This window comes from Alligator sinensis, unplaced genomic scaffold (genome assembly GCF_000455745.1).
Source record: "Alligator sinensis unplaced genomic scaffold, ASM45574v1 scaffold521_1, whole genome shotgun sequence".
Classification (NCBI taxonomy): Eukaryota; Metazoa; Chordata; order Crocodylia; family Alligatoridae; genus Alligator; species Alligator sinensis.
In genome coordinates this window covers 178,303-205,731 of record NW_005842374.1, presented here as the reverse complement: position 1 = coordinate 205,731, position 27,429 = coordinate 178,303, and the positions used below count along the sequence as shown (strand labels likewise).

Here is a 27,429-nt window from a genome sequence, read left to right as displayed (position 1 = left end):
CATTTTGCCCACCCCTGCCATAACATGTACCAGAAAGCAGCTACTAGCGAGCAGAAGAGTCCAAGAAAGGCTTTTAATTTCTACTGCTGCGGGCCTGCACATTGTGGTAGCGCATCTAGCTAGGTCCTTGGAAGCAACAACAGCCATGAATGTACACTAAGTAATGAGAATGAAAAGGGCTGAAGGAGACCCGAGATACCTTTGCTATAAATGGTAATGTACTAATTTGGTTTCCCACATCCGGCAGTGCTAAGAACTGACTAGACAATACAGCTCACCCAGCCAAGGCCCAAAACGAGGACGTAGTACATAGCAAAGTTCCCATCTGAGAGACACAAAAAGACTATTCACCTGGAGAACTTAGCACGTGGTGAGATTCATTATTTTATTGTCAACGAGTCTTTCTACAACCTCCGCTCCATGACTTGTTTTGAATGGTACTTATTTTCTACTGTCAAGTTGAGGGAACAGCAATTTTCAGTGGACTACGGGTGAGATTCTGACCAAAATGAATAGTGTCCTGCGAAGGAAGGGACACTCTCGGAGGGAGGGTGACTGGTCTAAACTTTTAAAATTAACTTTTGGATGATTAAGATGATTGGGTGGTAATAGAGCTGTCCTCTCCTTTAAAAAAATGGCAGCTAAAAGGCAGCAAGAAAGCAGGGACCAAAAGATGGGATATTTCCCAACCCTGTAAACATTTCTGTTGTTTATTCACTTAAAACCTGAACAGGTTTAACCTGACCTCTGTCTGTGTATATGACAAGCATTAGACCAGGATCTTATCAGCATGTGCTGCAAATCTAACAGCCCCTGGGGAAATGCAAGCGAGAGGCCTTTTTGAGAATTTCTGGGGAGGTGGAAAACACTGCACAAGAGGCTGCTTCTGGACTGAGATAAGAGAGCTCTTGACATGCTAACAGAGCAGACCCTGTAACTCTCCCCACTGATTGGTACTCTGATTGCATAATCAAAGTGCCAAAGCCACAGTAGCATCTACATTTGAATCTGGTTTATGAAACAAACCGCAGTAACTAAACAAAAATGTTCTGTCTGGAACTGGCAGTAATAAAATCCTAGGCAAATACTAGCTAATGCTGAAGCCTTGCATTCTGTCAGAGTCACTTTTTTACTAGTTAGCTACAGACACAGACACCTATTTACAGCAAGTTATAATAAGTATTTCTGGGCAGTAATCTTGGAATCTAAGCTGAATACCAAATTTCAGACACCCTTCTCCTCTCGTCCCTGCAAATGCCATCCATGCACAGCAGACTGCTTGGAGTGGAATTTTTCAGGACACATCTCTGGTCAGCAGCCATACTGTGGACAATACCACAAAGTAATTTTTTGCAAAAACAGTCTAGAGAACAACTATGCCATTCAGGGTGAACGATGTGAATCACCAGGCTTACCCCATTTCACATGACTGCAGCACGGACAGATTCCTGTAAAACTTTTACTGCTCAAAACATCATCTTTTTTTTTTTTTTTTTTTTAATTTAATGTCAACAAGCTTCTAGGAACTGCTCAAAAGAATTTTAGTATGAGAAATACCGCTCTCGTTTTGGGAGGAAAATTCCCTTGGAAAAAGGTTTTAGATGTTGGTAACTAGGCAGGGTCTCCAGCAGAAGGGATAATGTTTGGACAGCAAAGGAAGGTTTCACAGGAAAAAGAGACTTCTGGCAACACCTATCAGCTGGAAATATGACACGACACTTTACTGAAGAGGGGAAAAAAAAACAACCCTTTGCTATGAATAGTCTCATTTCCCTCTGAGCAGCCACAGTTGCTGCTGCATCCAAAGCAAACTGTCTCATCACGCTTTCCTCAAGGTATTTCTGTTCCCATTTAGTCATGTCGGCTTCCAAAGCGAGAATTCGTTCCTCTTTTTCACGCAGGAGTTCCATAAGTGCTGCTGCATTATACTCTGAGACGTTGGCTGTCTGAGATGTGCCTTGACGCTGATTTTTTTTTTTTTTTTCAAAGAAAAAAATGCATTAGGATAGATTTTTGGAAGAGGTGTTTTCCAAGGAAGAATGAGGAACCATTGCTCCAGGTTACTCATTAGCTTGATGCAGGAACCACACTGCCTTGCACACTGACTAAAATTTTACCGACTAGCTTATGATAAGGATAATGGCCTTAAATCTATGCAAGTTAGCTTAGTACTACTAAAGTCAATGAAAACATGCTGATCTACCCCAGTAAGAGAGACTTCTGTTTTATAAACACAGACTGAGCACCAACCCAAACCAAACTCTGCTACTGGCAAAAAGAGCTTAATTGACAGCATATATTGGGGAATGTTTTCCGGCACTCTTCTGAAATGGATCAACCCCAAAAAGCTAATGTCTGAAATGAAAATATTGTATAATACTTATATCCACATCCAACCACACACATTTACTCTGGAGAGTTCTATCCTGCAACTTGGATGGGCTAATTCTAACAATGCTCCACATTCACACTAATGCAATCCCATTCATTTTCAAAGGAGTTACACCAGAGTATGCAAGTTGATAATGGAGCCACAGAAGTTTAACAGCCATGCCCTGCTGTCAAACTCTTGTGACATGTTTGACCATGTAACATGGATGAGAGCAAACCAGGTTAAACAAATGCTTTTGCTGTTATTGAGCTGAATTCCCATAACAGCTCCAGTCATAAGATGCAGCATGTGATATTATTTGGTTCCTATATGAAGGAACAGAACTGCTGAGATAAAGGAAGCTTGGTTGGTAATTTAACAAAATGGTGATTGGCAGTACTGTCTCAGGGGCAAATAGGCTATAAAAGAGAAGAAAACTAGAGTTAAATAATGTACAAGACCCTGCCCTCCAATGGATGTATAGCAAAACTGATCCACGGCATTAGAAAAATGGCCTCACAGGGTGCCGCACAACATTAGGTCTCTTAGATGTGCAAATATCTACACATGATTTACAAGATAAACCCAGAGATTTCAAATAGGAATCTACAATGTCAAAAACATTCTGATCCGTCATGGTCTTCCTAATTCTCTGCAACAGAAAAACTGCTCTATTATTCTTCTGCAGTCAAAAAAAACAAGTGAAAATTCAAGGCAGGCATTTTCTAATGAGTGCCTTGAGTCTAACAAGGGCTGCCTGGAATATAACAAGGCTGAGAACCACTATCCTAAAACCTAACAGAGGAATAGCAGAAAATACAAAAAAGTTGTCTCTGATTTGCTGTTCAACAAATTCAAAGGACAATATACAAACTGTTATGTGGAGATCTGCTCAAAGATTGGCAGGACCTTTTTCCCTAAGGAGCTAGTTAGGAGAAGGTCATTTACAAGGAATGAAGCAAAATGAATCTATGTTTGGCTCAGGATTGACATTATCATGTAAAGCAATATATTTCACGCTTTCTGTTTTAAGAGACATTCTCTGGTTTAAAGCCAAAAACTAAGTTGTCAGAGCTTTTAACCTCTTAAAGGCTGAGTAAAACTCATTAACAAATTGTGTCAAATAAATGCATCTTTTGTATTGGGAGGAATTTTTAAACAATGCTTATTTTAAACCCAATGTAGATTTTTTATATATATTCTACTGTCTTTCAAGACCAGTTTCTTGAATAATAACTTTATTTCATTTTTCATATACTTTATTTAATTTTAACTTTATTCACTCTCTTATTAAAGCAGGCACAACACTTGCATGCTATATGAATACAAGTAAAGCATGGAAGTAGCTTATTGTTTTAATTTACTGTGTATTTGGCAGCATGTTTCAGTCAATTGCATTTTTAAAAGTCATATGAAACAGCCAAAAAAAAGTTAACTGAAAAACAGAAATTATTATGTTACAATAATTTGTTCTTTTAGCATGCTTACAGCATGACTACATTTTATGTTTTTAACTTGTTCGCTAATGTAGTTATGAAGGCTAGTATAGACAGCACAAACATTTTGTTCTGGGGTTTAAACATTTTTTTCTAGTGGTGTATCACAGCTGAGGACTAAACACAACTTGGAACTATTTACACCAGAACTTTCAATGTGATTAGTCAACATATGTTAGCATATGTTGACACATGACTAAAAATCCAATTCATACCACCACAAGAGAGCCTGCCTTTTCTTCTATACATTAGAAGAGGGGGGAAGTACTAGTTCCAATACTTGGAACACATTCCAAGTTGATACAAGTTTCTATCATGTGCATTTATGGTATTGTACAAGCTACAAGCATTTCAAAAAGCTCTCTCTTCAGACCAGTGCTTGAGATTATCTAAACAGATGTGACCATCTACCAAATCCTGCGTGTCTTAAATTCCAGCAAATTAAGATGCAGGAACACAGAAAGGGACAGAACACTTTCTGGACATTGTGGATAGGCCTGCTCTCTCCCATGTGATGAATCTGCTCATATTCTATAATTAAAAAAATGTCTGGATAGAATGGAAAGGTTTTGGATAGAGTATATTTAACTGAGTGAAAACAATACAAACCTAGCAAGATAATGGCACTGCTGCATGTTCTGTGCATGATTTGATGGGAAAAGCATGCAAGAAACACATTTCTTATTAGAAAGTGCCCAGGGCAGATAGATCCCAGTTACCTGCTGCATCCGGAGAGATTCCAGCTCTCTCTCCAGGCGAGTTCGGAGCCGGTGTTCCAGCTGCTCCCGTTTTTCACAAGCTGCCTGCAGCTGCACCAAAGCCTGCTGCATCTTCTCCACCTTCTCCACATAAACTTGCTTCTTTTTCAGCTGAAACAAAGGAAAGGAAAGAATGGATCATAACTTATGTGCTGAAAATAAGTGACTTTTTCTATTGCACGCATCAAAAGTGTCACAAGTAATGCTCTGTTGGTCATGAAACTGAAATTCCAAATCAAGGCTTTGGACTAGTGCAAAACTTTCCACACCTGCTCTCCACTCTTCCTCTTTCTCTCCTCGTCAATCCTACTTAGGCTCTAGCCAGGTGCTATATGTCTTCCCTACCCCACTGTTATAATAGTTGACAATTCACCATTGCTACTGAAGGTATCTTCACAATCTCCTTCAGAGGTAGGAAAGGTGCTGAGGCACGAAGAAAGTTAAGTAACTAGGCCTAATGTCATATTAAGAGCCAAGAATTCAAGTTGGTCAAAAAAATTCAAATTTGCAAAGTTTTCTGATGAGCTTTAGCGGGAATAGAACCAAGAATTCCTTCCAGTCCCATTCTATAACGATAGGAGCAAATGACATTATAAAGAGGTTAAGGTCTTGTGCTCTCTCCATGTTTCAGCCAAGAACTCCTCCCGCCCAGTAGCTGCTGTGTGGGGTTCTGTGCATGGTCTGTTGGGTCAGCGTGACCAGGAAATTTCCATTCTCTGCTTAAATCTTGCCTTCTCCACCAAGAATCAAGCTAGCAAACTAAAAACTTGATCGATAATACACCCTGAAAACTACCAAGCTGGTAGACTCATCAGTAAAGCTACATTTTGCTATATGGCAGTCACAGTGATCCAAGACAGCATGAATCTGAATAAACTCTACTAATAGTAATCATACAAAGGGAAGTGGGGAGAGTATTGCATCTAACTTGGTTGATTCTTTATAGATTTTTTTTTTTTTAAAGCATGTCCTGGCATGTACATATATATGTCAGATGAAATCATTGGGTGTCTCACTTGGTAAAGGGTGCTGTTGTACCATTCAAGTCTGCAACAAGTATGCACATGTAATAAGGCAGCTCAGCCAATGAGATCAGTAGAAGAGGAAGTAATTGAGTAATTGCCACTGTATTGAAAAGATACAAAATGGCCACATTGTATGCAAGGGAAGTGGCAAATAAAAATGTTAAGCAGAGACAACAGTGCATTTGACAGAAGCAGCGAGGTGACGATTTAGGTTGCATATGATATTCCCATGGATTTCAAACCAAACCAATCCATGACAAACATCTTGAGAGTCCTTTGCAGAAATGGGAGCCGGGAGGAGCTGAATCACCAGTAGAAAAGCCAAGTACAAAAATAAGCTATTTTCCGTGAGGACAGAAGAACAAACTTCTTAAGAAGAGAAGTTTAGAAACCTGGAGAGGCGTTTTGTACTGCTAATGCTCCACTTCACATCAAAGACAACCCCACTAGGAAAAGCTATTTGGAAAGCTCTTTCAAAAACATTTGTGTCATACCTTGTTTGGATCAACTGAGGAAAATCTACTTACCAAAGCTTTTCTGAAAGTCCTGTAAATGACCTGAAAGAACTGCTGAAAGACTGTCTTGGGCTCTGTAATACTGCTGACAAGACAACAAATTCTGCAGGCTGCCCTGCTCTAAATATTTTAGCAATGTCATTTTCTTTACAAACACTTGTGGGGCTATGGGAGAGGTGTCTGTAAGCAAAGTCCATTCTAACAGAGCGTGTGCACTTAGACTGCAAACTTCAAAACACCGAGTCAGACAGTGGTGATAACGGAGAAATTATAATATCTGTATACATGAGAAAAAAATTAGGAATGATTGCTACTGCTTCCGAGCACGTGGCTGGCATGATGCATTTGCTCAACACAGCCCGTGATATCCGGAGAAAAGCAGTTTTACATAATAATAGGCTTGGAGTAAAATGAGCCTCTATTGTCTGCTCTACTCGCAAGGCCCAGTTTTGTCAATGCCTCCAGGAAAATAGGAAAGTGCCTGCAATACCCCTTTCACTGGCAATGACAAGGTGGAGCAACTGGTTTGAAGGTGTCCACTGTTATAGGCCAGCCACCTCAGGGGTTAAGTGGAAATTCTGAAGAGCATGAGCAAAGTTGTAGATCCACAGTGTCCTTTTGTGTGGACCATTAGAAATACATGTAGATATTGCAAGAGTGGAAGCATTTGCTCCAAGAAGAGTCAGCCTTCTACCACTTGTGAAAAGCAGAAATCAGAGGTCGTAACAAGACAAATGACTTGGCTGACTCTGTAGGCCTTCAAGGGTCATGATGTGATATGGTTTGGCTTTTTCTCAGAGCAGCCATGTTTTATATACATTAAGAAACCATGTACCAACATGCTGGCCTTTTACAGTGGTCTACAGTAAATTTTAGTGTGCGTCCAATCCATACAGATGCCACAACACCATTTTAAAACATACTTGTGGCCTAATTCTGTCTAAAGCGCTTGAGTATAGTAACGGTTGTTGCACAGAGTAGGCCTCCTGCACAGCTACACACATGAATGCCAAAGGAAAAAATATATGAACACAATGGTTATTAGCTTGACTTCAACTCTGAATGCAGGGCAGAGGCCCTGGAGGAGTCAGAACATAATGTGCAGAGAAGCCCCTGCTGCAAGCACAGGTTTCCTTGATTTTTTTTTTTTTTTTCCCCCCCTCCCACAGTTACCTCAACAAAATCTCATCACATGCTCCTCAGGGCTTTTTGCTTTCTAAGTCCATCTTGTCTAAGCCATAACAGAAAGACCAGGTGAGCTCCAGACCAGTGCCGTAGCAAGGGGGATGAGCTGGGTGACTGCTCCAGGTGCCAAAGTGAAGGGACGCCAACAGGCGCTGTCCAGCCGGGATGGGGCACGGGATGGAGCCGGGAACGGGCACAGGGGAAAGGTGACTCCCACCGCTGCATGCACTCTCGTGCAAGCATGGGCAGGGGTGCCCCCCCAGATCTGTGCACGGGGTGAGGGAGGGCTGCCACTGCAGGCTTTGCCCCAGGCACCAAACTTTGTTGCTACAGCACTGCTCCAGACACTGAACCAGACAGCAGCATCAGCAGACACTTCCTCTGGCAAGGTGATGCAGTGTTGCTGTCAGAGGGGGTTTCTCCCAAGACAGCAATTGTGCTACACAAGTTTCAGTAATGGGTGAGTAATCCAAGCACAGAGCTCCCAGCTTGGGCAGGTGGATATTTTTACCTCTTGATTGCCCAAGATTTGGAACCATCTTGGATCACGAGCAGCAAGGACCTTTTTAATGCAATGTTACATGAAAGATGCTATGGAGGGCACTGATAGATCTCCAACAGAGTGCATTATGGACCGTTTAGATTTGGTCCTAGAACCTCACAGTAAGGTGAATAGTACTATATCAATTTTACAGATAACAGGGGCTCAAATAAGTTCTGTGACAATACAAAGGTCTCACACAGTGAATCAGCAGAACGGCCACGACCAGAACCCCAGAGTTCCTGGTTCTGGTCCCTTGTTTTTTACACTGGAGTTAAGCTCCTCGTAAAAATTCAGGGAACAGTGTAATAAAGTGCCTGGCAAAATGAAAAGGAAAGCAATTTGAGCATTACGCTAAATAAATCAGTAATAACCAGGATCTCTCCTCCTAATTATTGTAAGAAAATGAATGAGAGGTCTTGGGGCTACTAGAAGACATCTTAGATCTCTAATATTTTCTAAAGCCACAGGTAAAATTACTTAAAGAAATCAGCTGATTACCTGCTAAGAGGAAAAACAAGGTGGCTAACAAACACTTACTAGTTCAATAATTAATAAATCTGAGAATGTCTGTGGATTACATTTTTTTTTTGGCGGGGGGGTGTTTTTTTTTTTTTGGGGGGGGGGGGGGGTGTTTGGCCTACAGTCAACACATACCAAGAGCCCAGCCAAAGAAAGAATTAGGACACAAATTTGGCTGAGACATTTACTTTGGAAAGTGCTCCCAACAGCCAAACCTGCAGGTGAAATTTTGCAATGCAAGTGTGGTTGCCCAACATTAGCACTGCCTACACGTTTCACTGATGCACCAAACCCAACGTACAGGCATGGCTTGTTCAGTGGATTTTCATCACGACAGGTTTTTTTTCCTTTTAAAAAAATCTTCATTTAACCTTTCCATGTCAAATATGGATTACTAATATAAGAAAATAAGATTGTTTTTGAAAGAGCTTAGCTACAGAGGAAATTCAGAAACTCCTCAAATCCACCTTTGTGCAACTAAATCAAAGATGTTGGGTACATTTTTAAAGCTCCTTCCATACTCTTGAAAACTTGAGCCCTCTAATGTACCATATTGTCTCTTAGACTGACTGAGTACAGAAATTTTATGCTGTATTCACAGTGAAGAGCTCTTCTTCCATCTCCGACTACTTAACTTCTATGAATATCAACCCGGAGCAATGAGCTGTGAACCAGAACTTCCCCACAGAAGTTTCACTGCCGATTTCTAGTTCTGTTTTGTCTTTCAGATGGATCTGTCCTCCACATAAAAAGGGCTGGGAATATTGCAGCCAAGCACATAGGGATTTTATTAATATAAACTGAGAATGTTTCTCTGGGACTGGAATTAGAAACAGCATTTCTTGAACACTGCCAGCATGCTGCAGGCAAACAAAAGGGAAAATGAGAGAGAGCAGCATCCTAAGGCTTGTTCTTCATTGTCCCTAATTGTACCTAACCCCTACTTTCCCCACCCCCAGCACGAGACAAAAAAAACTTGGCTTGCTTTATGTTACTATGGCCATCGTAACATCTGCCAGTTGAAGATGGCAGCAGCTCACGATGGACTCTTTTCCTCTGCAGCTGGCCTTTCAATCAGGAAGTGTTCTGCCAAGCAGCTCTCTCCAGCTCTTAGGAAGATGCCAAGACCGGGATCTTTTCTCCTGTTCTCCCTTCCACCAAGATCTGGAAACTCTGGCAACTAAGTAGCTATGACTTCAGACTCATAACATCTGCAAATCTAAAAAAGAACCAGCAGGAAGAACTAGACATTTAATGTGCACTTTTCTACCATCAATGCAGGCCCCTGCCTCACAAACCCAAGCTATCTGTCATACCAAAATTGTACCCACAGCCAACAAAGTATTTTACCCCTAACCAATTAGGGATACGCTGGTGGTTTCTTTTATTGTGGCATGAATTTATTCAGTACAAAAGCAAATGCCCATCTTTGTTCTTAGCAGATTATTTTAATGATGATCTAGTGGTTTCTAGTGGCAATTTTTTTTTTAAGGATCCTGAATTAAACTGGATAATAATCCTATGCCCATTTTACTTACAGTAACTAACCTTTCCTGGGGAGGGGAATGCAAGGCGTTCTGTCAATACAGACAGCAGCTTTTTTAAACCAGAAGATAACAAAGTGCTTCAGCTACACTGCTTACAAGTCAGGAAAGCTGGCTGTATTGCACAGAGTCCCCGCAGGACCATGTTTTGTGGAGAGACTGTTTTCTGTAGCACATCATACAGTTCTAACTATATGTAGGCTTGTAACCATACAAATCCTTTATTTCACTGCCACGTTGCTTTGAAAAAATCATCCCCAGATACCTGGAGCCTGATTTTAATCCCATCAGATGTTTTAACTGTAGCAGCAGTGTCTAAATTAACCATTTAAGTGTAGCTGTCTTCCCATCCCCCGCTTCCTCTGGAAAGAATTGCAAAATAACCCTCTGCTCTCTATTTTTCTTGTTCAAGTGCTGCTGCAGAACTTCCCACGTGTCCTTATGGGACTTGCTCGTTAATGGGCATACAGAACACACAAAATTAAAAAGTCAACCAATTGTTTTCCCTAAAATTCCTGGGTCTCCTGATCCAAGGAGAGTTTCTCATTTCTTCTCTTTTACTAACAAGACTGTATTCCTGCAGACTTCTGGGTGGTTTCAGTGCAATAAAGAGTGTGTTGGGCTATGCTACTCCAGAAAATCCTGAAGAATAATCTGTTTCTGAGTTAGAAGGTTTTATTGCTTGGAAATGTCCATGCATGAAAATCCCTGAACTAAAAGGCTCTCAGCAGAGGGAAATGGATCCATCTCTTTAAATATACAGGAATAAAATTAAAACAAATATATGCACCGAACTGCGGCAAGCAGGAACTAGCCCTTCATGCTCTTCACAGGGGAGCATGCTTAAATACCCACTTCCCAGGGAGCGGAGAATTCCTTAGCAATGCCAGTCACCAGGCCACCTGCTTTTATCACAGAGAGCATTTGATCCAACATGCAGTCCAAAAACACTGAAAAACAATGTGTCCCCCTCATAACACAGAAAGCTGGATCGTAGAGCTACTTCCCAAAAGAGACTAAGAAGAAAAAATTCCAAGAGCCAAATAAATACCATTCCCCTGTTTTATTCAGACTTGCTCTCTTTGGGCCCAAATTCCCTGTAATTAGATTAGCACAGTTCTGGAGCACCAAGGGTAGTGATGGAAGAAGGCTTTCAAAGAAACCAAAGAGGGTCTATGTATATGATACTAGGAACAATGGCATGCAGGGCAGAGGCACTTTCATTGTGTAGGTCCTTAGATACCAGGAGACCACTGGGGATACAGAGTCATTTTGGGAATCCTGGAATTAGCCTCCATAGAGAGAAAAAGTTCCTCTCCTGTGAAGAAAAGCATAACTCTCAGAGGAGTTGCATAGCAAGGAACAATAGAAAATTAGGGTTGGAAGGGACCTCAGGAGGTCACATCTAGTCCAACCCCTGCTCAAAGTAGGACCATCCCCAACTAGATTATCCCAGCCAAAGCTTTGTCTATCCAGGTCTTAATCTCCAAGGATGGAGATTCCACGACCTCCCTGGGTAACCTGTTCCAGTGTTTTACTACCATCCTCGTGAGAATTTTTCCTCATATCCAACCTAAATTTCCCTTGCTGCAACTTGAAGGAGTTGGATAAGGACTTCCTGAATAACTTGCAATGATTCAGAAATGCTTCCAGGCTTGGGAAAAACCCAGCCATTACCCCCTTGATTTTGAATTATGCCATTACAGCATTTTTGTAACACTTGTCAGCATCTGCTTCCCTCCCACCACCATTTTGACGTCTTCAAAGTGTTTTTTGTTTTTAAATCTCTCCTGCGTGTGTTAAATCTCTCCGAGCTTCTCCTACAGCTGAATCAGTTCAGATGAAGCTGAAAATGTGCTTTTCTCCAGGAATCTGCTTGCTATTGCCCAAATGTACTAAGAAGAGAGCAGGCACAATTAATCCACCTCTCCCTCTTGGAATATATTCCTGCAGGATTCCTGTGAACTGAGGCTCGACTGCACTCTGTTCCAGCGAGGCCACTGACAAGAGCTCAAGTGCAGGTTGAAGTGATTTGATGATGCTGTCCTGCTAAGGAGCAGACCCTGAACAAGAGTGCAAAAAATATTTGAAAATATATTTCTGAAAAAATCTAGTTGGTCTAATAAAAGATATCACCTCTACCACAAGTTCTGATTCCTTTTGCCTCTGACAGCTACATACAGCAATACAAACAGAATAAAAAGCAATCTGCATTTCCTATTAAAAAGGGCTCTCTGTTTTCTAAGACATCCTTGACATGACACAGAATACACAGATGCCAGCTGTATTCAGTTCATGTAAAGTATGTGCATGTTTATGTGCATATTTTATATGTATACAAAGAGAAACTTATCTACCCCATCTTCTCTCTAAAGTGTGCACGTAGACATTATTAAAGAGGAATAGGCTAAATATTCCACTAAAACAACATTTGTTATGATGCTGATTTAATGATTATTGTGAAACTGTACTGAGAATGACACCTATTATTGAGACCTAAAAAGGAACTATTGCTTTGAGTAGCATACAAGTAGCATACAATAAGCCAGCCTGTGCTAATACTGCCATATTCACACTTCAGTAATACCTTTGTATCTTAAAGAGCTTTAAACCACGCAGTCTCGCACAACTTGAATGAAACGAGCAAATACTACACCCAGATGTGAACAGGGTATACAAGGTTAATTTAAGAATTTGCTTGCAGTCGCGCAGCAAGTCAGTGGCAGTAGTAGAATTCAGGAGTTCCAACTAGTATAGCAAACCGTCTCCTCCCCTGGTCCTGATGTGCTAGGGAAAAAAAAGTGTTGTGATCCCATACAGCACAGCAATGGTTAACATTTTCCCTCCGCAGTCTCTATCAGGCATTCAAGCAAAGGGAAAAAATAAAATAAAATCAACTTAGGCTAACTGGTATATGCTGGCTATTTTATGACCGGCCTGTTCTTCTCTGCATTTGGTATCTTAAATGTCAGCAAAAAACACTTGCCCTTTTTCCAGCATGATTCAATGCCCAACACAACTTGATCACTTTGAACCAACATCAAGCAAGAAGCTCCACTAGCCTGGAGTCTGGCATTAATGCCAGCCACGTCCTTAATATTAAGTACATTTTCCCCTTAAGACTGTCATGGCCACAGAAAAACACTGACGGTCTTTGAGTGATTTCACAAAGCTTTACTCATTTCCACCTCTTCCATTTCCTCCTTCTATTCAACACTTCTGCAAACTAGCTCCCATTTGGACGCCTAAATGAAGTGGGCAGACATTTTAAGTGGTCAGCACAGAGCAGCGTGTTGACAACTTAACAGCAGCTAGGATCCTTTGAAAATCCTGTCTTTACAAAACTGTTGGTCATCTTGTAAAACTTATTAAGAGACTCCATGAAATCAATGAAGTCTGCTTACATAGATAGCATGATATGGCCCTAAATGTACGTGAAATACAAGCATTTATATTTTTCCCTTTATTCAAATTAATCCTTACCTACCAGTGAGAGAGGGGACTTCCAAACACCTAACCTAAATACACAGATGTGGGGTATAGAAAGGTGAAGCTCTGTATTTCCTTTAATAACAAATATTGTTCTCATCATGCCCTCATCCATTTGTGCATTTATGAATGAAAGCACGACTGACAGCTGTCCCTGCATCTCACAGCTGGAAGTGCAGGACCAATACTGGCTCAGTTAATGTGTGAGAAGGGAAAGCTGCAGTTAATACTGCTTATTAAGGTCCTCTCTCAAGGTCCTAGCAAGGCCCCTCTGGCAGAGGGAGAAGACTAAAAAAATCTTCCTATCTGAAGTGAAAAACGAGAAAATGGAGTTAAACATTCTTGGGGGAGAGGGCTACAGATCACGAAGAAGTAGAAATAAGAAAACTCATACAACAGATGCAAACATATACCAAGTGGATGCAGATACATTTGCTTTGAATTTCCTTTTAAATACCTACACTCATGCCCTTACTTCAGAAATAACTTCAGCATTTCCTAAACTTTACTTTCAATAGTAGCTTATATTCTAAACCAGTGGTGCTCGACCCTGAGGGCCAGATAAGTAGCATGGGACCAGTCTACAGACTGGATCAGGCCCCACCTACCTGGCTTGGGCCCTAGTGCCCCATGTTACCTTCACCCAGCCCCATGGGATTATTTCCCATGCTACCACCTCCCCACATACAAAACAGGTGACAAATATAGAGAGACTAGATGGCTTGCATAAGGCAGTAAAGGAGTAGCAGAATGAAACCAATGAATCTGATTCTAAGACAAAATTTTAAATTCCATCCCAACGATACAATTTCTAGCCCTCATCTCAACTGGAATAAAGGGTATCTGAAAAGGTTTGATGGAGATTAGCTAGGGATGAGAATCTGCTGAGCAGGAAGCCCAAAAGGAAGAAGAAAAACTGAAAAAAACCACACGGCAGGATGCAACGACTGAAACACGCCATCCCTCAGGCCTTGAACCACTGCCTCTGCCAAATGTTAGTATAACCGACCCCACCCGCTTTTGAAGCACTAACTTGGAAATTCCTGACCATTATGCAGACTGGCTATTTGGGTGAAGCACACGGGAATAAAAGAAATCATTGACAAATTGCTCAGATAACTTGGTCACTGGATACCATTAAATCATAGCCTGACATTTAGAGTTCTCTTTAAATTGTACTCTGAGCACTGAACAGTTTCCTGTGCCTTCTTTCAGAAAGTTATTGAAAGGAGAGAGAAAAGATTTGAGAAGCTTTCCTGGTTTGATGCCGAGGCAACAAATGCTTTCATGATTCTAAGTGCTTCCCTGAAAAGTGATTTCTGAGACCTACAAAAATGAGTGGCTTTTTCTCCCCTATTCCCTCCCCCACATCTTCAAAAAGAGCAGACTCCTCGAAGGCTCGTGTCTACTTTCTCACTGAGAAGCTTCCATATTTATCTACAACAGGAAGGGTGGCACTTCCTGTAGACCTGGGACTACAGGCAAAAGATGGATTAAAAGCCACCACAAACCCTCAGGCAGTCAGGACTATATTTTTTCATACAAAATGGTGGGGGACCATTGTGTATATTTAAAAGAATCATTTATGTATATCCTGGATCTTGTTTTTTAAAGGACAGTAGGCAAATACTTTGAGATGGCAGCATACCCTGAGCATACACAAGAGGGCTCTTTTGCAATACAGCATGTCCATGTTTATGGGTTACTGTCTCGAGGTGTTTGGAAGTTATAGTAAGGGAGGCAGTAGCAAAAGCTTAATTAGGGGCTCAAGCTTGCAAGGTGCTGAGCTTGATGGCCCTGGTCCAGGAACCTTTGAGTATATGAGCCATCTTGTGGACATCAAGGAGACTATTTGCATGCTAAAACCAAAGCATGCACTAGATTTTTAAAGGTATTTACGTGACTAAGCCTTTGGACTGGTGCCAGAGCACTCTGCACCTTGCAGGTTCAAGCTTACTGAATAGTTTCAGACCCAAACTGTATCACTGCTCTCATAAATCAGCTCGTCTCCTTTTGTCTCCTGAATGTAAGCAAAGTGTAATTCACACCTGGCATTAGAGGCTGCAGCTCTACTGATATTGCTGGATTGTCAGCTTCACTGAGGGTTGGATTTGGTCCATGATTCTTAACAACTTCTCATCCCTCCACCCTGCCAAGCCTCAACGAGTCACCACTCTTCCCATTTCTTTGAGAGCCCACCTCTCTGGCCCTTTGAACAACAAAACTAAGTCTCTCTCACTTCTGAGCTGAACACAATTCTAGGAGAAGTTCAACTATTCTTTTCCATTCATGTGAAGTTTGCACTCCTTTCTCCAGAACAGGTATAGCATATGTGTTGCTGTAGGAGGGCCAGCTTTCTTCACAGTGCCCCACAGACTGACTTCAACCCTATCACGGAGCAGCACCCTCTCCGTCAGAGGGGAGCTCATAATCCACAGTCCTGTCCCTCTCTATTTCTAAGACTTAAATTCCTTTGTCTCCAAAGGACTCCTCACCTGTTGATCTCTGTCCTCCTCTCCTCCCACACTCTCTGGAGCTTGCCAAAGCCCCTCATCAGACTGGTCTCCGATTCCTTGAGCTATGATGGAGAGAAAGTGTATAAGGGGGAAAATAAAGGGAGGGGGGACTCTGTGGAACCTACTCAAAAAATGAAGGGAGGATATCCTACAGGAGCAATTAGAGAAACAGAAGAAACAGGAAAGCAGAACGTCACAAAAGCCAAGGGAGGGCAAGATTTCTAGAAGAGCAGTGTCAATGGCATGGAAGACAGCTTGCTAGGCCTCGGGGGATGAAATGCATGCTTTGCCTTTGGCCAGAAAGAGGTGATAAGAAATTCTGGTTAATGTGGCTTCAGTAGAGTGTAAGGGGTCAAAAATTGGACTGGACCAGGTCATGGATGGAGCTGGAGGGAGGAACTCCAGACTGAAAGGGAGATGGAATGATGGTCAGAAAGACATGAGGGGACAAAAGGGAGTATTTTAAGATGGGACAAACTGAATCACATTTACACAGAGAGGGGGGAGAGAGGAATGGGCATGAGCGAGATCCAAGGATGGGATGGAATCACTGAGTAAGTGCAGAAGTCACAGGACACCAGGTATGTAACTTCTGCACTTCAGATAGGTGAAGAGAAGGAAGCAAAAGCAAGCGGAGGGAGGGGAAGGACAGATTCATATCTTCTTCTGGCAATTTTGTTTCTTGGAAGAAACAAGAAACTGGTAAGACTCTACACAGAATCCTGGAGGCACAAGAGTGAGCAAAAGCAGTAAAAACACTGGGACTGAGGACCTAGTACTACTTGAATGCCGGAGTAGCAGAACTGTTTAGTGAGGAAAATGACCAAACTGAACAAGAAGAGACTATTCTGTAGTGGAGGAAGCCAGCTTGGTCACAGGATTTTCACCAGAGACTCCACCATACAAGAGGAGGGCAGAGGGAATGGATGCTGGAGGTGGGAAGCGGAATCAGTGAGGGGAAGGAGTGGGCAGAAGGAAGAAGGATGGATGCTATGACAATGAGCAGAGAGAGGTGAAAGTCAAAGAGACAACCTATGAATAAGGCACGTACCATGCTAAGCAGGGAAAAAGGCAGGTCCCTGTCCCTGTCCTTCTCCCTGGCAAGAGGAGGGGGAGAAAGCAGCCAGGCTCTGACCCAGCCCATACGAATGAGGAAAACAGTTACTGTAGAGCTACATTACTCACAACACAGCTTTGACAGAACTCTTGGCAATGTGTGAGCTGAATTCACTTGCTATTATTTATAAGACTAAGTCCAGATCTGAATTTCTGCCAAATTCAGGGGATAACTGGATCTGAGACTTCAGCTCAAACCTGTTTTAACAGATGATGAAGACAAGAGGCAAACGCAGTGAGGCTGCCCAAAGAATGAAGAATGTTTTTCCAAGCAAATATAAATTTGCAACTTATCTGAACACCTTTTGAACCAGTGTAACTAACCAATGCAATGCAATTTAATGCAGTGCAAATTAAACCTCTTAAAGAGAGCACATTTCTCACTCATTTTGCAAAGGGTGAACCACTGCCCATTCCCTTTCATTAATACGTACACTGAGCTACGCCCAGACGTACTCCCCCAGCGAGCTTACCTCTTCCTCCAGTTTCACCACCTTGGCCTGAGCATTGTTAAGGGCCTGGTCTCGAATCTCAATGTGCCTCCGCTGATCCTCATTAGTGGAGCGTGCAGCAGCTAGTTCAATCTCCAGTTTTTCCTTCTCCCTCTGTGTTTCTTTATCTATATATATAAAAATATAGTGGGAAACATGATGTGATCTCAAAACGAACAGAGCCTTCCCTGACCGGACTCATATGAGTGGGACATCCCCATAAATTCCACGGTAAACAGGAGCTCCCAGGCCATTGAGTACCATTATCTGCATTCACAGGCAACCACTTGCCCAAAGGGAAGATGGGACCTTTGCTAATACCAGATGAATCTCTGGGAAGAAAGAGGGCAAAGAGAGCACTACAGACAGAGATGAAAAAGAGGGACTGTTCAGTAAATAGGCTCTGTTAGGTTAGAGGTGTCAAACTCACCCCATACCCTGGGCCTGATCCAGCCTGTGGCATGGGGTTGTTCCAGGCAAGGATGCACCAGGGCAGTGGTGGTAGCAGTTCCAGCTCAGACATGGGGCACACGGCCGGAACAGAGACAGCTCCAGATCCCACAACGTGCCCTGTGCCAGAACCAGAACTGCTGCCGTTCTTGTATGCCCTGTAACATGGTGGCAGGGCTCACAGCTGAGGAGACAGGACAACGGCAGTGGTGATGGGTGGAGTGGATGGAAAGCCAGTAGGGCTGCAGTGGCCTTCGCTCACCCTCCCCCTGCCAATGTCTGCCTTTCTGTAGCAGACCACTCCCCTGCAACCACACCCCAACTTCCCATAGCAGCAGGCAGGATAGAGTGCTTCCACGGGTTGGATCCAGCCCACAGGCCATACATTTGACACCCCTGAGTTAGGCTGTGTCCTACCCTACGTAGCTAGACAGCTACTGGGACACAGTGCCTTGTATTTGTAGCTAACAGAATCAGTCAGAGAGAAGCTGATATCCTTAGAAGCTGGTAACATCCCAGGTTAGTGAGTAGACAATAGCAAAGGTGCATCATGGAGCTGTCTGATTTTATTGCAAGGCTTTGCTTTTCTGCTTCACTTCCCCATGATAAGCCTGTTTTCAATAATGACTTACTGGTGGGTCAGCATCACTGTTACACAAGCACCATGCTGACTGGCCCAGGGATGAGGGATGAGCAATAAAATTCTTCTCTGTTGCCTCCAGGTAAAGACCTCTGGACCTGTGCCATCAGTGCTTAGACTGTCCTGTACTCCGAGATCACAAGTCACCTCTCTCTCTCCAAAGCTTTGTACAAACCCACGCACTTGTACTGAAAACCCCCCTGTCAATTTTTTAAAGCCAACACCTGATGCAGAAATTCAGTCCAGGTTCTATGCTGTGTCAAAGGCTGGACTAGATTATTTTAATTGTCCTTCTTAGTCCTCATATTCAGGAAGCAATCTGACATGTAGTTGGGCTATTTCTTGGTTTCTTAGTCCCCAATGCAGTGACTAGCCAAATACAAGATCATGCTGCTAGCAATGGGGCAATGCAATGGTAGCAATACTGTTACCTAAAGATGCCAGATGTTGGGCTTCAAGTTTCTAAATTTTTTTCTCCTTAGGAAGGAAATGCTCTTTGACACAATTTAATGCATATTTTTTCCTCAGACCTCTAGAGAGAGGTTCATACCATTCCTGACTCTTTCATGTTGTAGTCTGAGCAGATCTGTTACGCTGGAAAATATCATGTCATGTAATGGATGGTGTACAGGTTTAGCTATTACCAAGAAGGCCAGGAGCAAGTATAGATACATGCATGCACACACGCTCAGTAGGCGGTGGAGGTCCTCAACATGGGGACAATGGAGTTTAGACTAGATAAGGATGAATCTACTCAGTGCAACATGTCTGCTCCATTAAAGCTGCCATCCACAAAACACCTGGACTTTGAGAGTGCCTTAAAGCATTTCCATTCACAAAGCAACTTCTTTTAGTAAAAATAAACGGGATAACATAAGGACATGGAAAACCAGTGTGAACATGTAAGCAAGCCCACAATCAAAGCTGGAATGCAGAGCAGACGTCCTCTGTGGAGTTGCTGCCATTCCCAGCAGTTCTTGCAAACCACTTGCAATGGTAGCATTAACTCATCTACTGAATATATAACTATGAAATACTCCCCAGAGCAATCTACACCCAGCACTGATGACACCAGAGAAACTGCATTCCAAAAACTTAATATCCCACGACAAAGGAATGAGGACAAGGAGTGGAAGGCTTGAAAAACAGGAACCAGCTCCTGGCTGCACAGAGGGGTTACCTTGCCTTTCTTCTGCCGGGAAGAGCCAAGTTCAAAGCCCTAACAGCACATAGCAACTACAAACTCTTCTCTGCAAAAGGATTGAAAAGCCCAAACAGTGGTTGCAAAGGAAGAGTGGGAACCTGGCCAGAGCAGCCAAGATGAAGACTGCCAACTCAGCATATCCCCAGATCAGCCTCTGCCAAGTGGGGAGACCTGACTGCACCTTTTAGAGCTGGCTTCTGCAGGCAGAAACCCTGAGGCACAGTACGTGGTGGCATGGGCCTTTCCTACAGCATTGGGATACAGTATTGCCACCTGGTATTAAACTACCTGCTTGTACAGGCCTGGAGGAGTGTGACCTACAAACTGACATGTATGTAGCTGAATTCTGCTGCTGTAAAAGTTGATTAGTTTTGCTATTAACTTTGGTGAGAACTTCCATGAGCTGAGGTTATTGCTTGCACTAAGGGGCTCACTGAAAGCTTCTATTCTTCCCCCATGTGGTGCGCTGCCCTGTCCCTCCATTTTAGGGTCTCTCTGCAACCTACATCTGAGGAACATGTATTTCTCTGTGGCAATTTTTCCCCCTCAACTTTATAGCGTTATCTTTTATATAATGGAGAATAGTGGGCTCTTTCAGAAGGGTGGAGTGCACCGAGCAATGAGGAAGAGGGTTGACTCACTGTCATAAACCTCAAGATATTTCAGTACAGGGGAAAGGCAACAATCACTTACCTGTAATTTTGGTTTGCCCTGTGGTGGATCCATTGCTTTGGACAGAAGTCATGACCCTTAAGTATCTCTGCCCAGACAGCTAGACAGAGAACCCCATTTTTTTAAACTATTGAGTCCTACCTACTGGCCTGTTCACTGAACCAAATGCATCAATGAGGGACTTCAGAAAAAACTGTGCCAATAAGAAGTAGAGAGGAAAGAGCTAAGGGGATGTAAAGCCCCCTTGCTGAAACTCAGCTCCTCCACAGCATCCTCCACACTCTTGCCCAACTGTGAAGGACAGACACAAAGTGCATCTTCAGGCCACAAAATGGATGCTGAGTTGCAGACTCAGTAGACAGTGGAAGTCCTTAAGGTCCTCCCTGCCTAGGGCTAGGAGAAACCTACAGAAAAAGCAGCATACAAGCCAAAAGCAGGTGAATGGTGCTTGTTTTCCAATCTTTCCACTTGATACATGTCATTCAATGAATTTTATTTACTGATAGAAGGAAAATCCTGAATTCAACCTCTTCTTCCACTAGCAGTTTCAGACTATCACCTCCTTACATGGCCCTCCTCACCACAATAGCTGAGCACAAGATAAGACAGGCTGATCTGCATGTGATGAAGTAAGCACTCTCCTGATGAAAGCATATGCTACACATCTCCAATTAGTTAGTCTATAAAGGTGCAAATATACCCTACTTTCTGCCTGATTTCAGACTAACACAGCTAACTACCTCTCTCTACGGTGCATGACAGTACTCCATTTTTACCTGAGTGGTGCATTTTACTAGCTAGACCACAGTGAACGTCTGACTCACTCTGTGCAAAGAGCTGAGAGATGGTTTTCCGATTGTCTTCAGACCCCTCAAATTCCTTCTCTGCAAGCTGCTTGTTGGCTGTCTCCATACGCTCTGCAGAATTTTTTTAAAGAGGAGAAACAACAAAGAATGAAAAGCTTTCAGGAAAACTTTTTGAACTTGCTCTGTAAGTTGCATCCACTGGGGACACTTGTAAAAACTACTTCAGTGCTCAGCACTTTTAGTTCTAAATAATCCGAAGTATTTGAAATCGGAGGGAAATGAAATTTCATGAAATTTGCAGATAGTTTTGAATGTTCTGATTATAATACTCTTGTAAAACATTCTGGTATATTCTAAAGGTATGAAACAAAAAAGGATATAGAAATTATTCCAAAAAACAATGTGTAAGAGGCAGTGGGTTTTTTAAAATGTTTCTACAGATGTACTGAATCGCTCCATAGAATTCTATGAAGGGGAGAGAATTTTCTGGGAAGCTTATACAAGAGGGCTAGAGAAACCTACAGAAAATACCCTTTTTGTATGAATTCTAGAAGGCCTGTCTATGCAATTAAGAGATTCTCTCTAAGGCTTCCATTAAATCTTAGGAACATAAGCTGGAAAATAAAAATCACTAATGTCTCTGATGCCTTATCTGACTTCAGAAAAATTAACTGCCCTAATTGCAGGTGTATCTTTGTCTCATTAGATCTCTAACAGAATATTATATCAATCCATGAAAATATTAACTAACTGCTAGTAATATCTGATTTAGTTTATTACAACCCTTACATGAAACCTTTTGCTTTTAATATTGGGCACTGTGTGGTCTTAAGCTGGAACTCAAAACACTTCCCCTGTTAATACCAAGGAATCGTGGCTTTAAACAATTAGAGGCTGAAAGGACAGCAAAAGCAGAAGATATTCAGGGGAATTAGAAGGTGTTTACAGAAAAAGCAGTTTGAATTATTCTGATTGCATGCCCCTAAAAACACAGCTGGCTTTCTCTCTCTGTCATTTTAGACTCAAACCCTATTCAATACCAGTCTCAATTTCCTGCCATTGCATTACTGCAACTTTTTAGCTAGAAATAGATGCTTTCTTCTTGGAAAAAAGTGGGGACCAGAATGAATTGCTGCCTCCACTGATGAGCAGTGTTGAGAAACTACAGGAAGAGTGGGCAGTCTGTAAATCAGTGTGAAGGGGTTGCCAGATAGGAGATAAAAAGACCATGCAGAACGGGCAGTCAGCAGAGTGTTTTTCAATTATATTTTCAAATGTTTATTCAGAGAGATGCACCAATATATCAGTTCATATATCAGCACAGATAAAAGGAAAATTGACATTACCAGCAATTGGCTTTTTTTGGCCATTGGTATCAGCCAAAAAAATCATTATATGTGCACTCCTATTTATTAGCTATAACATGAGAAATAATTCTAATGTTATGCCCTAGTTTGGGCTTAACTGGATTTCCCCCCCACCCCCCACCTTTATAATTAAAGAGGCTGGAAATCAGATGCTGCAGCAATCAACCAAACCTCGCCTTTCTACAGTCCCAGCAATTTGCTGACAACCCTAGACAGCTGAGAATACCTGGTGTATCATGTCATGTTCTGTAAGTGTGTCAGCCAACACAAGCGAGTCCAGCAGCAAAACTCTCACCAGTCAAGTACAACATGAGGAAATGGTATGCATTTACCTCTCAGGTCCCTGTTGAAATCGTGAAGCCTACGGATTTCTCCTTCCAGCTTGTTTCGCATGGCCTTTTCCAAGGCATCCCGCTTAGAGGAGGACTTTTCTAGGTTTTTGTAGGCCTCTGAAACTTGCTGAATTTCTGTTTCCAGCTACAGTGGAAATGGAAGCATGCAATTTAATCAGCAATAATGCCTGGCACTTAAGATATGTGTTTCTGTCTAGGGTCTCAAAGTGCTTTAATGAATAAATATTTTTCAGCCTCAAGTGAGGTAAAGCATGATTACATCCATATACCAAGGAGGTGAAACTATGGCCAAAGTAAACTGCAATGTATCCCAGATCTCACAGAGCAAGGAATAAAGTCATCCAAGGCCTGGCTCTAACCACTTTTCATTAGTGCAGGAAAATTGACTTACAAATAAAGCTGCGCCAAAAAATACTAATATCAGGTTGTAACTTACTGATGAGATTCACTAGACTGCATTCATTTATGGGCTTAACAATCCAGAGCTGGCACTGAAAAATTGGAAGTATAGTCTAGAAAACTAAAAAAGGTTCAGTCTCATTAGGTCTTCAGTTTTCAGAACGAAGATTTGTTAACAATAAATATGCTTTCCTCAGTCCATCTATCTTGCATGGTAAAGCCTCCAGTTTGCTCTCTGAAGGAAAGAGCTAAACACTAGAGACAGAAAATAATTCACTTCCACTTAACCGAAGCTGGCTGTGTCTCACGTCACTGTGGCAGTAAGGATCTACCAAGAAGCAGACACCACCATTTCTATCTTTAGCAAGGAGTCAGCTGGGTAAGGGGACAGCAGGGGAGTTCCTTTGTTATCAGGAAGCTGTCAAACATTTCACTAAATCACTTCCCTCATTACAGCCTTCCTAAAAATGAACAAACCAACCTGAACAGAAGTCACATAGGAAACAAACTGGTGGGCAGAAATACTCAAATGCAGAACAAAAAGCAAGAGCACTGTAACAGCCAGGAACTGCTAGGGCCCCACAGGCTGTTTAGGGGTCAGAGAACAGTTCAAAGCCTACAGACACCTAAACTACAATCAGTGCTCAACTTCTCCCTTACAGCTCCAGGGTAAAGGCAATTCTCACTAGGTCTATGTTCTAATTGCTGGTGAACTCGTTAGACAACAAGTCTTTCTGTGAGTCTATCATGGCACAGCCAGGTGCAAGTCACTGGCAATACGTTGGGGGAACATGGAGGGTACGTTTCCCCCCCCACCCACAGATTTCTGGGCCGATGGTGGGGCACGGGGTTGCAGCCCAGCCAGAGCCAAGACCTGGCAGCAGTGGGGCCTGGTGCAACTTCTGCACTAACCAGAGGGAGGGGTGCAGGGCTGCAGCCCAGTCAGAGCCAGCGCCCAACAATAGCTCTGAGTTGTATCCCTCCCCGCTATCAACATTTATGCGTCATCAATGGTGCAAGTATTACTGACAATTCTAGAGTTATGAAAATGTATGTGCCAGCTTGATGCCAAGTGTTGTGCACTCTTGTTTAATGAAGCAAACAATTAGCTTCATACCACGGAGACAACTAGGATTACATTACTTGTGTTGTGTTTGGAGTTTAAGGTATACCTTAAAAACTTTGTATGTCCAAATTTCTTTTAGACACATGGGCACACCACAGGAAACTAGCTGTGCAAGTTTCTCTCACTGTCCAGTCAGCCAATTTTGGAGGGACCAACTCAGTTGCTGGCCTATGTGATCTTTAGAGCTCCCATGACCACAATATCTAAACCTTTCAAATATAATAAGAACATCAAGCCTGCAGCAGTCTCACAGTCCTGATTCTAGCTGAGAAAACTGCCCAAACCACTAGCCTCTCCAAGGCAGCTGATGAGGCTGCCAATTGAAATGTGGCCAGTTGCCTACTTGAGAGTAGAACTGAGGCCACTTACTCATTGCATACAGGCCAACAGAATGCTATCGTGTGATGAAGCTGAAGATACCACTGACACTGGATGAAGAGCTCTAGAGCAGGTAACTAATGTCTTGAATCAGCTGCAGTCATTTGCTGGAGAGTGATTTTTAATTGCAGAGAAGACTTCCAGGGCTATGCAACACCTACCTTCTGTAACCTTGCTACCTTCTCGTAGCACCCATCCAACTCCTGCCGTAAGGACCGGTTCTCCTCTGACAGGATCTCCACCATCTGCTGGGCCCTGGAAACAATGGCAAAAGGATCCACTTGCATCTGCTGATAAGGAGAAGGAATCTGCTGAGCTCTTGACATCAGTGAGTAGGAATCTCCTTGTTGCTGCTGCTGGCCTAGAATAGGTTGACATAGTCGATAAAGATCTCCCTGATGGACCTGATTTGATATGAATGGTGGCTGGGTCCGTGGTAGAAGGCCTGAGTCTCCCTGGCTTGAAATAAGGGGTTGCTGATGCTGAGAAGGAGACAGTCTGGATGGTGGTGGAGACTGTAGTAAGGTCAAAGATCCCAAGGACGTTAAGGAGGAAGTTGGGCTGTGATGATGAGGTGGCCTCTGCTGTAACTGCATCTGTACATCAGGGTTTAGCCTGTGAAATAGTAAGCACAAGCTCAGCAGAAGCACTGCAGATAATTACATATGAACCAAACAGTACAGTGAGGTGATGAATGCATGTACGTAGAGCTACTATTGATAGGATGCCCAGCATGCAAGATTTTACATGCATTTTTTCCTATTTAAAATGTTTGCATAACAGACTCCAAAACCAGTAAGCAGCTGTGAGAAAAAGAACCTAAACTTAATGGTTCTTAAGTACATTTTATACAGAGGCAGTAAGAGAAACTCTTGATACTCACTTCATCCACTGTTCGAGAGGGATGACTGCAATTTACAACACATTAGCAATGTATTAAAAATCAAATCTGTAAAACTGCAGAAGAAACTATTTTCTAAATGTTCACTTTTCCCTGCTTTTGTAAGTAAATTGAATTAAGTTGAGGGCAGTTCAGAATGGACTGGGTCAGGCTGTACCTAAGGGCACTATTTCCACGGCAAAAGCCCTGCCAACAAAGAATGTCCTTCTGAAATTCAGGATACAGATTTAAATGAGTAAGCTAAAGTCTTGCTTATTGCTGTTGGCTGATATGTACCAAAATGCCAACTAATGACCCTCAGCCTTGCCCAAGGAAAGAGGTAAAAGGGTGCGATAGACAACCTAAAAGTTAGGATTAGAATACAGATCCAGAAGTCTTCTCAGCCCTGGGTAATGGGCATCTTTATTGCTCCCAACACCCTAATATGCAAGCGTAAGTCACTGGTGGGAGTGTGCTGACAGATCTACCTCTGCACACAATCCATAGAGGATACCACAGCTGTGGGAACAGCTGGAGAACTCTAACTCAAGATGTAGCAGGTCAGGGTTTTAACTCTGGAGATTCTTGGTTCAGTTCCCGTTGTGCTGGACAAGACAGCTGCTATCACTAGCAGATCTACTGTCCGCTCACCCATGGAGGAACGAATGTCAGAGCTCTGTTCTCCCATGGTCCCCACTTACTGGCATGTGGAAAAGCACTGGCAGCTACACCCAGGACCATGCCCTGTCAAGGAGGACAAAATCTTCATAAGGTTATATTGATGTGTGTTATTGGATAGGTGGGAGGGAATAAAAGGTGAGGAAACAGGAGGATTCCCTCCTCACATACGTGCAGAGTCCTCCTGAAATTACATTTGAAGTTCCAAGGACATAATCACAACCCAGGGCTCTTCCTAAATACAGACACTGGCCCTGGCACAAGTGCAGTCTAGCACTTATTTACTATTCTGTACAGTCTTCCAATTCTTCTGATGTAACTGAACCCTTAATTGCTGCGGCTCAAAAGCACAGCTGGAATGGATTTGCTATCTTCTATCGGGTGTAGCTAAGCAGAAGACACCTGTTATGCTGCTGCCCCGCACTGCTGAAGGTATCGGAAACCTCATGGGGAATTGGTCACACCAGGCCCAGGAGCTAGACTGAGCCTGCTGCACTGCAGAATTCACCAGGCCTGGTCTCAAACTCCAATCCAGCTGCAACACTTCTTGACCACAGCCAGCGCTCCTGTGGACTAGACGCTAAAGGGTTACACGTAAAACTTATCAGAGGATGCACAAGTGCTAGGCATTGGCCTTCCTGTCCTGAACGGACTAACGCATCAACTCTTCGTACTCATCCAAAAAGGAAACGTCTGTGTTAATCACATCTTGCTGGCAAGATGTTTCAGAGGTCACACATTGTGGGCCTCTGCACAGGACTGACCGTCTCAGGGTTACACATCCTGTGCCTCTCCCGACAAACATTCACCACTTTATCCCTGCTCACACAAGACTAGCTGCTTTTGTTATGTGTCATTACTAGGACCCTGGGTCAGAAATCCACTAGTCTGGTTCTCAAGTTCCCTA

General features: G+C 42.8%; 1 protein-coding gene across 5 annotated transcripts in view; it reads right to left on the bottom strand.

Moving 5' to 3' along the window:
• AMOT (angiomotin) overlaps nucleotides 1-27,429 on the bottom strand; it is a 77,472-nt gene that overhangs the window by 9,334 nt on the left and 40,709 nt on the right. For 4 of the 5 annotated variants that reach the window (XM_025210823.1, XM_006029367.3, XM_006029366.3 and 1 more), the window contains exons 4-9: nucleotides 25,126-25,579; nucleotides 23,041-23,185; nucleotides 21,360-21,452; nucleotides 17,552-17,697; nucleotides 4,587-4,736; nucleotides 1,774-1,964 (exon numbers count right to left, since the gene is read on the bottom strand). In XM_025210823.1, coding sequence (XP_025066608.1) covers nucleotides 1,774-1,964; nucleotides 4,587-4,736; nucleotides 17,552-17,697; nucleotides 21,360-21,452; nucleotides 23,041-23,185; nucleotides 25,126-25,579 — 1,179 coding nt within the window. The remainder of the gene's footprint in view (nucleotides 1-1,773; nucleotides 1,965-4,586; nucleotides 4,737-17,551; nucleotides 17,698-21,359; nucleotides 21,453-23,040; nucleotides 23,186-25,125; nucleotides 25,580-27,429) is intronic. The other variant, XM_025210824.1, reaches the window with a different exon arrangement.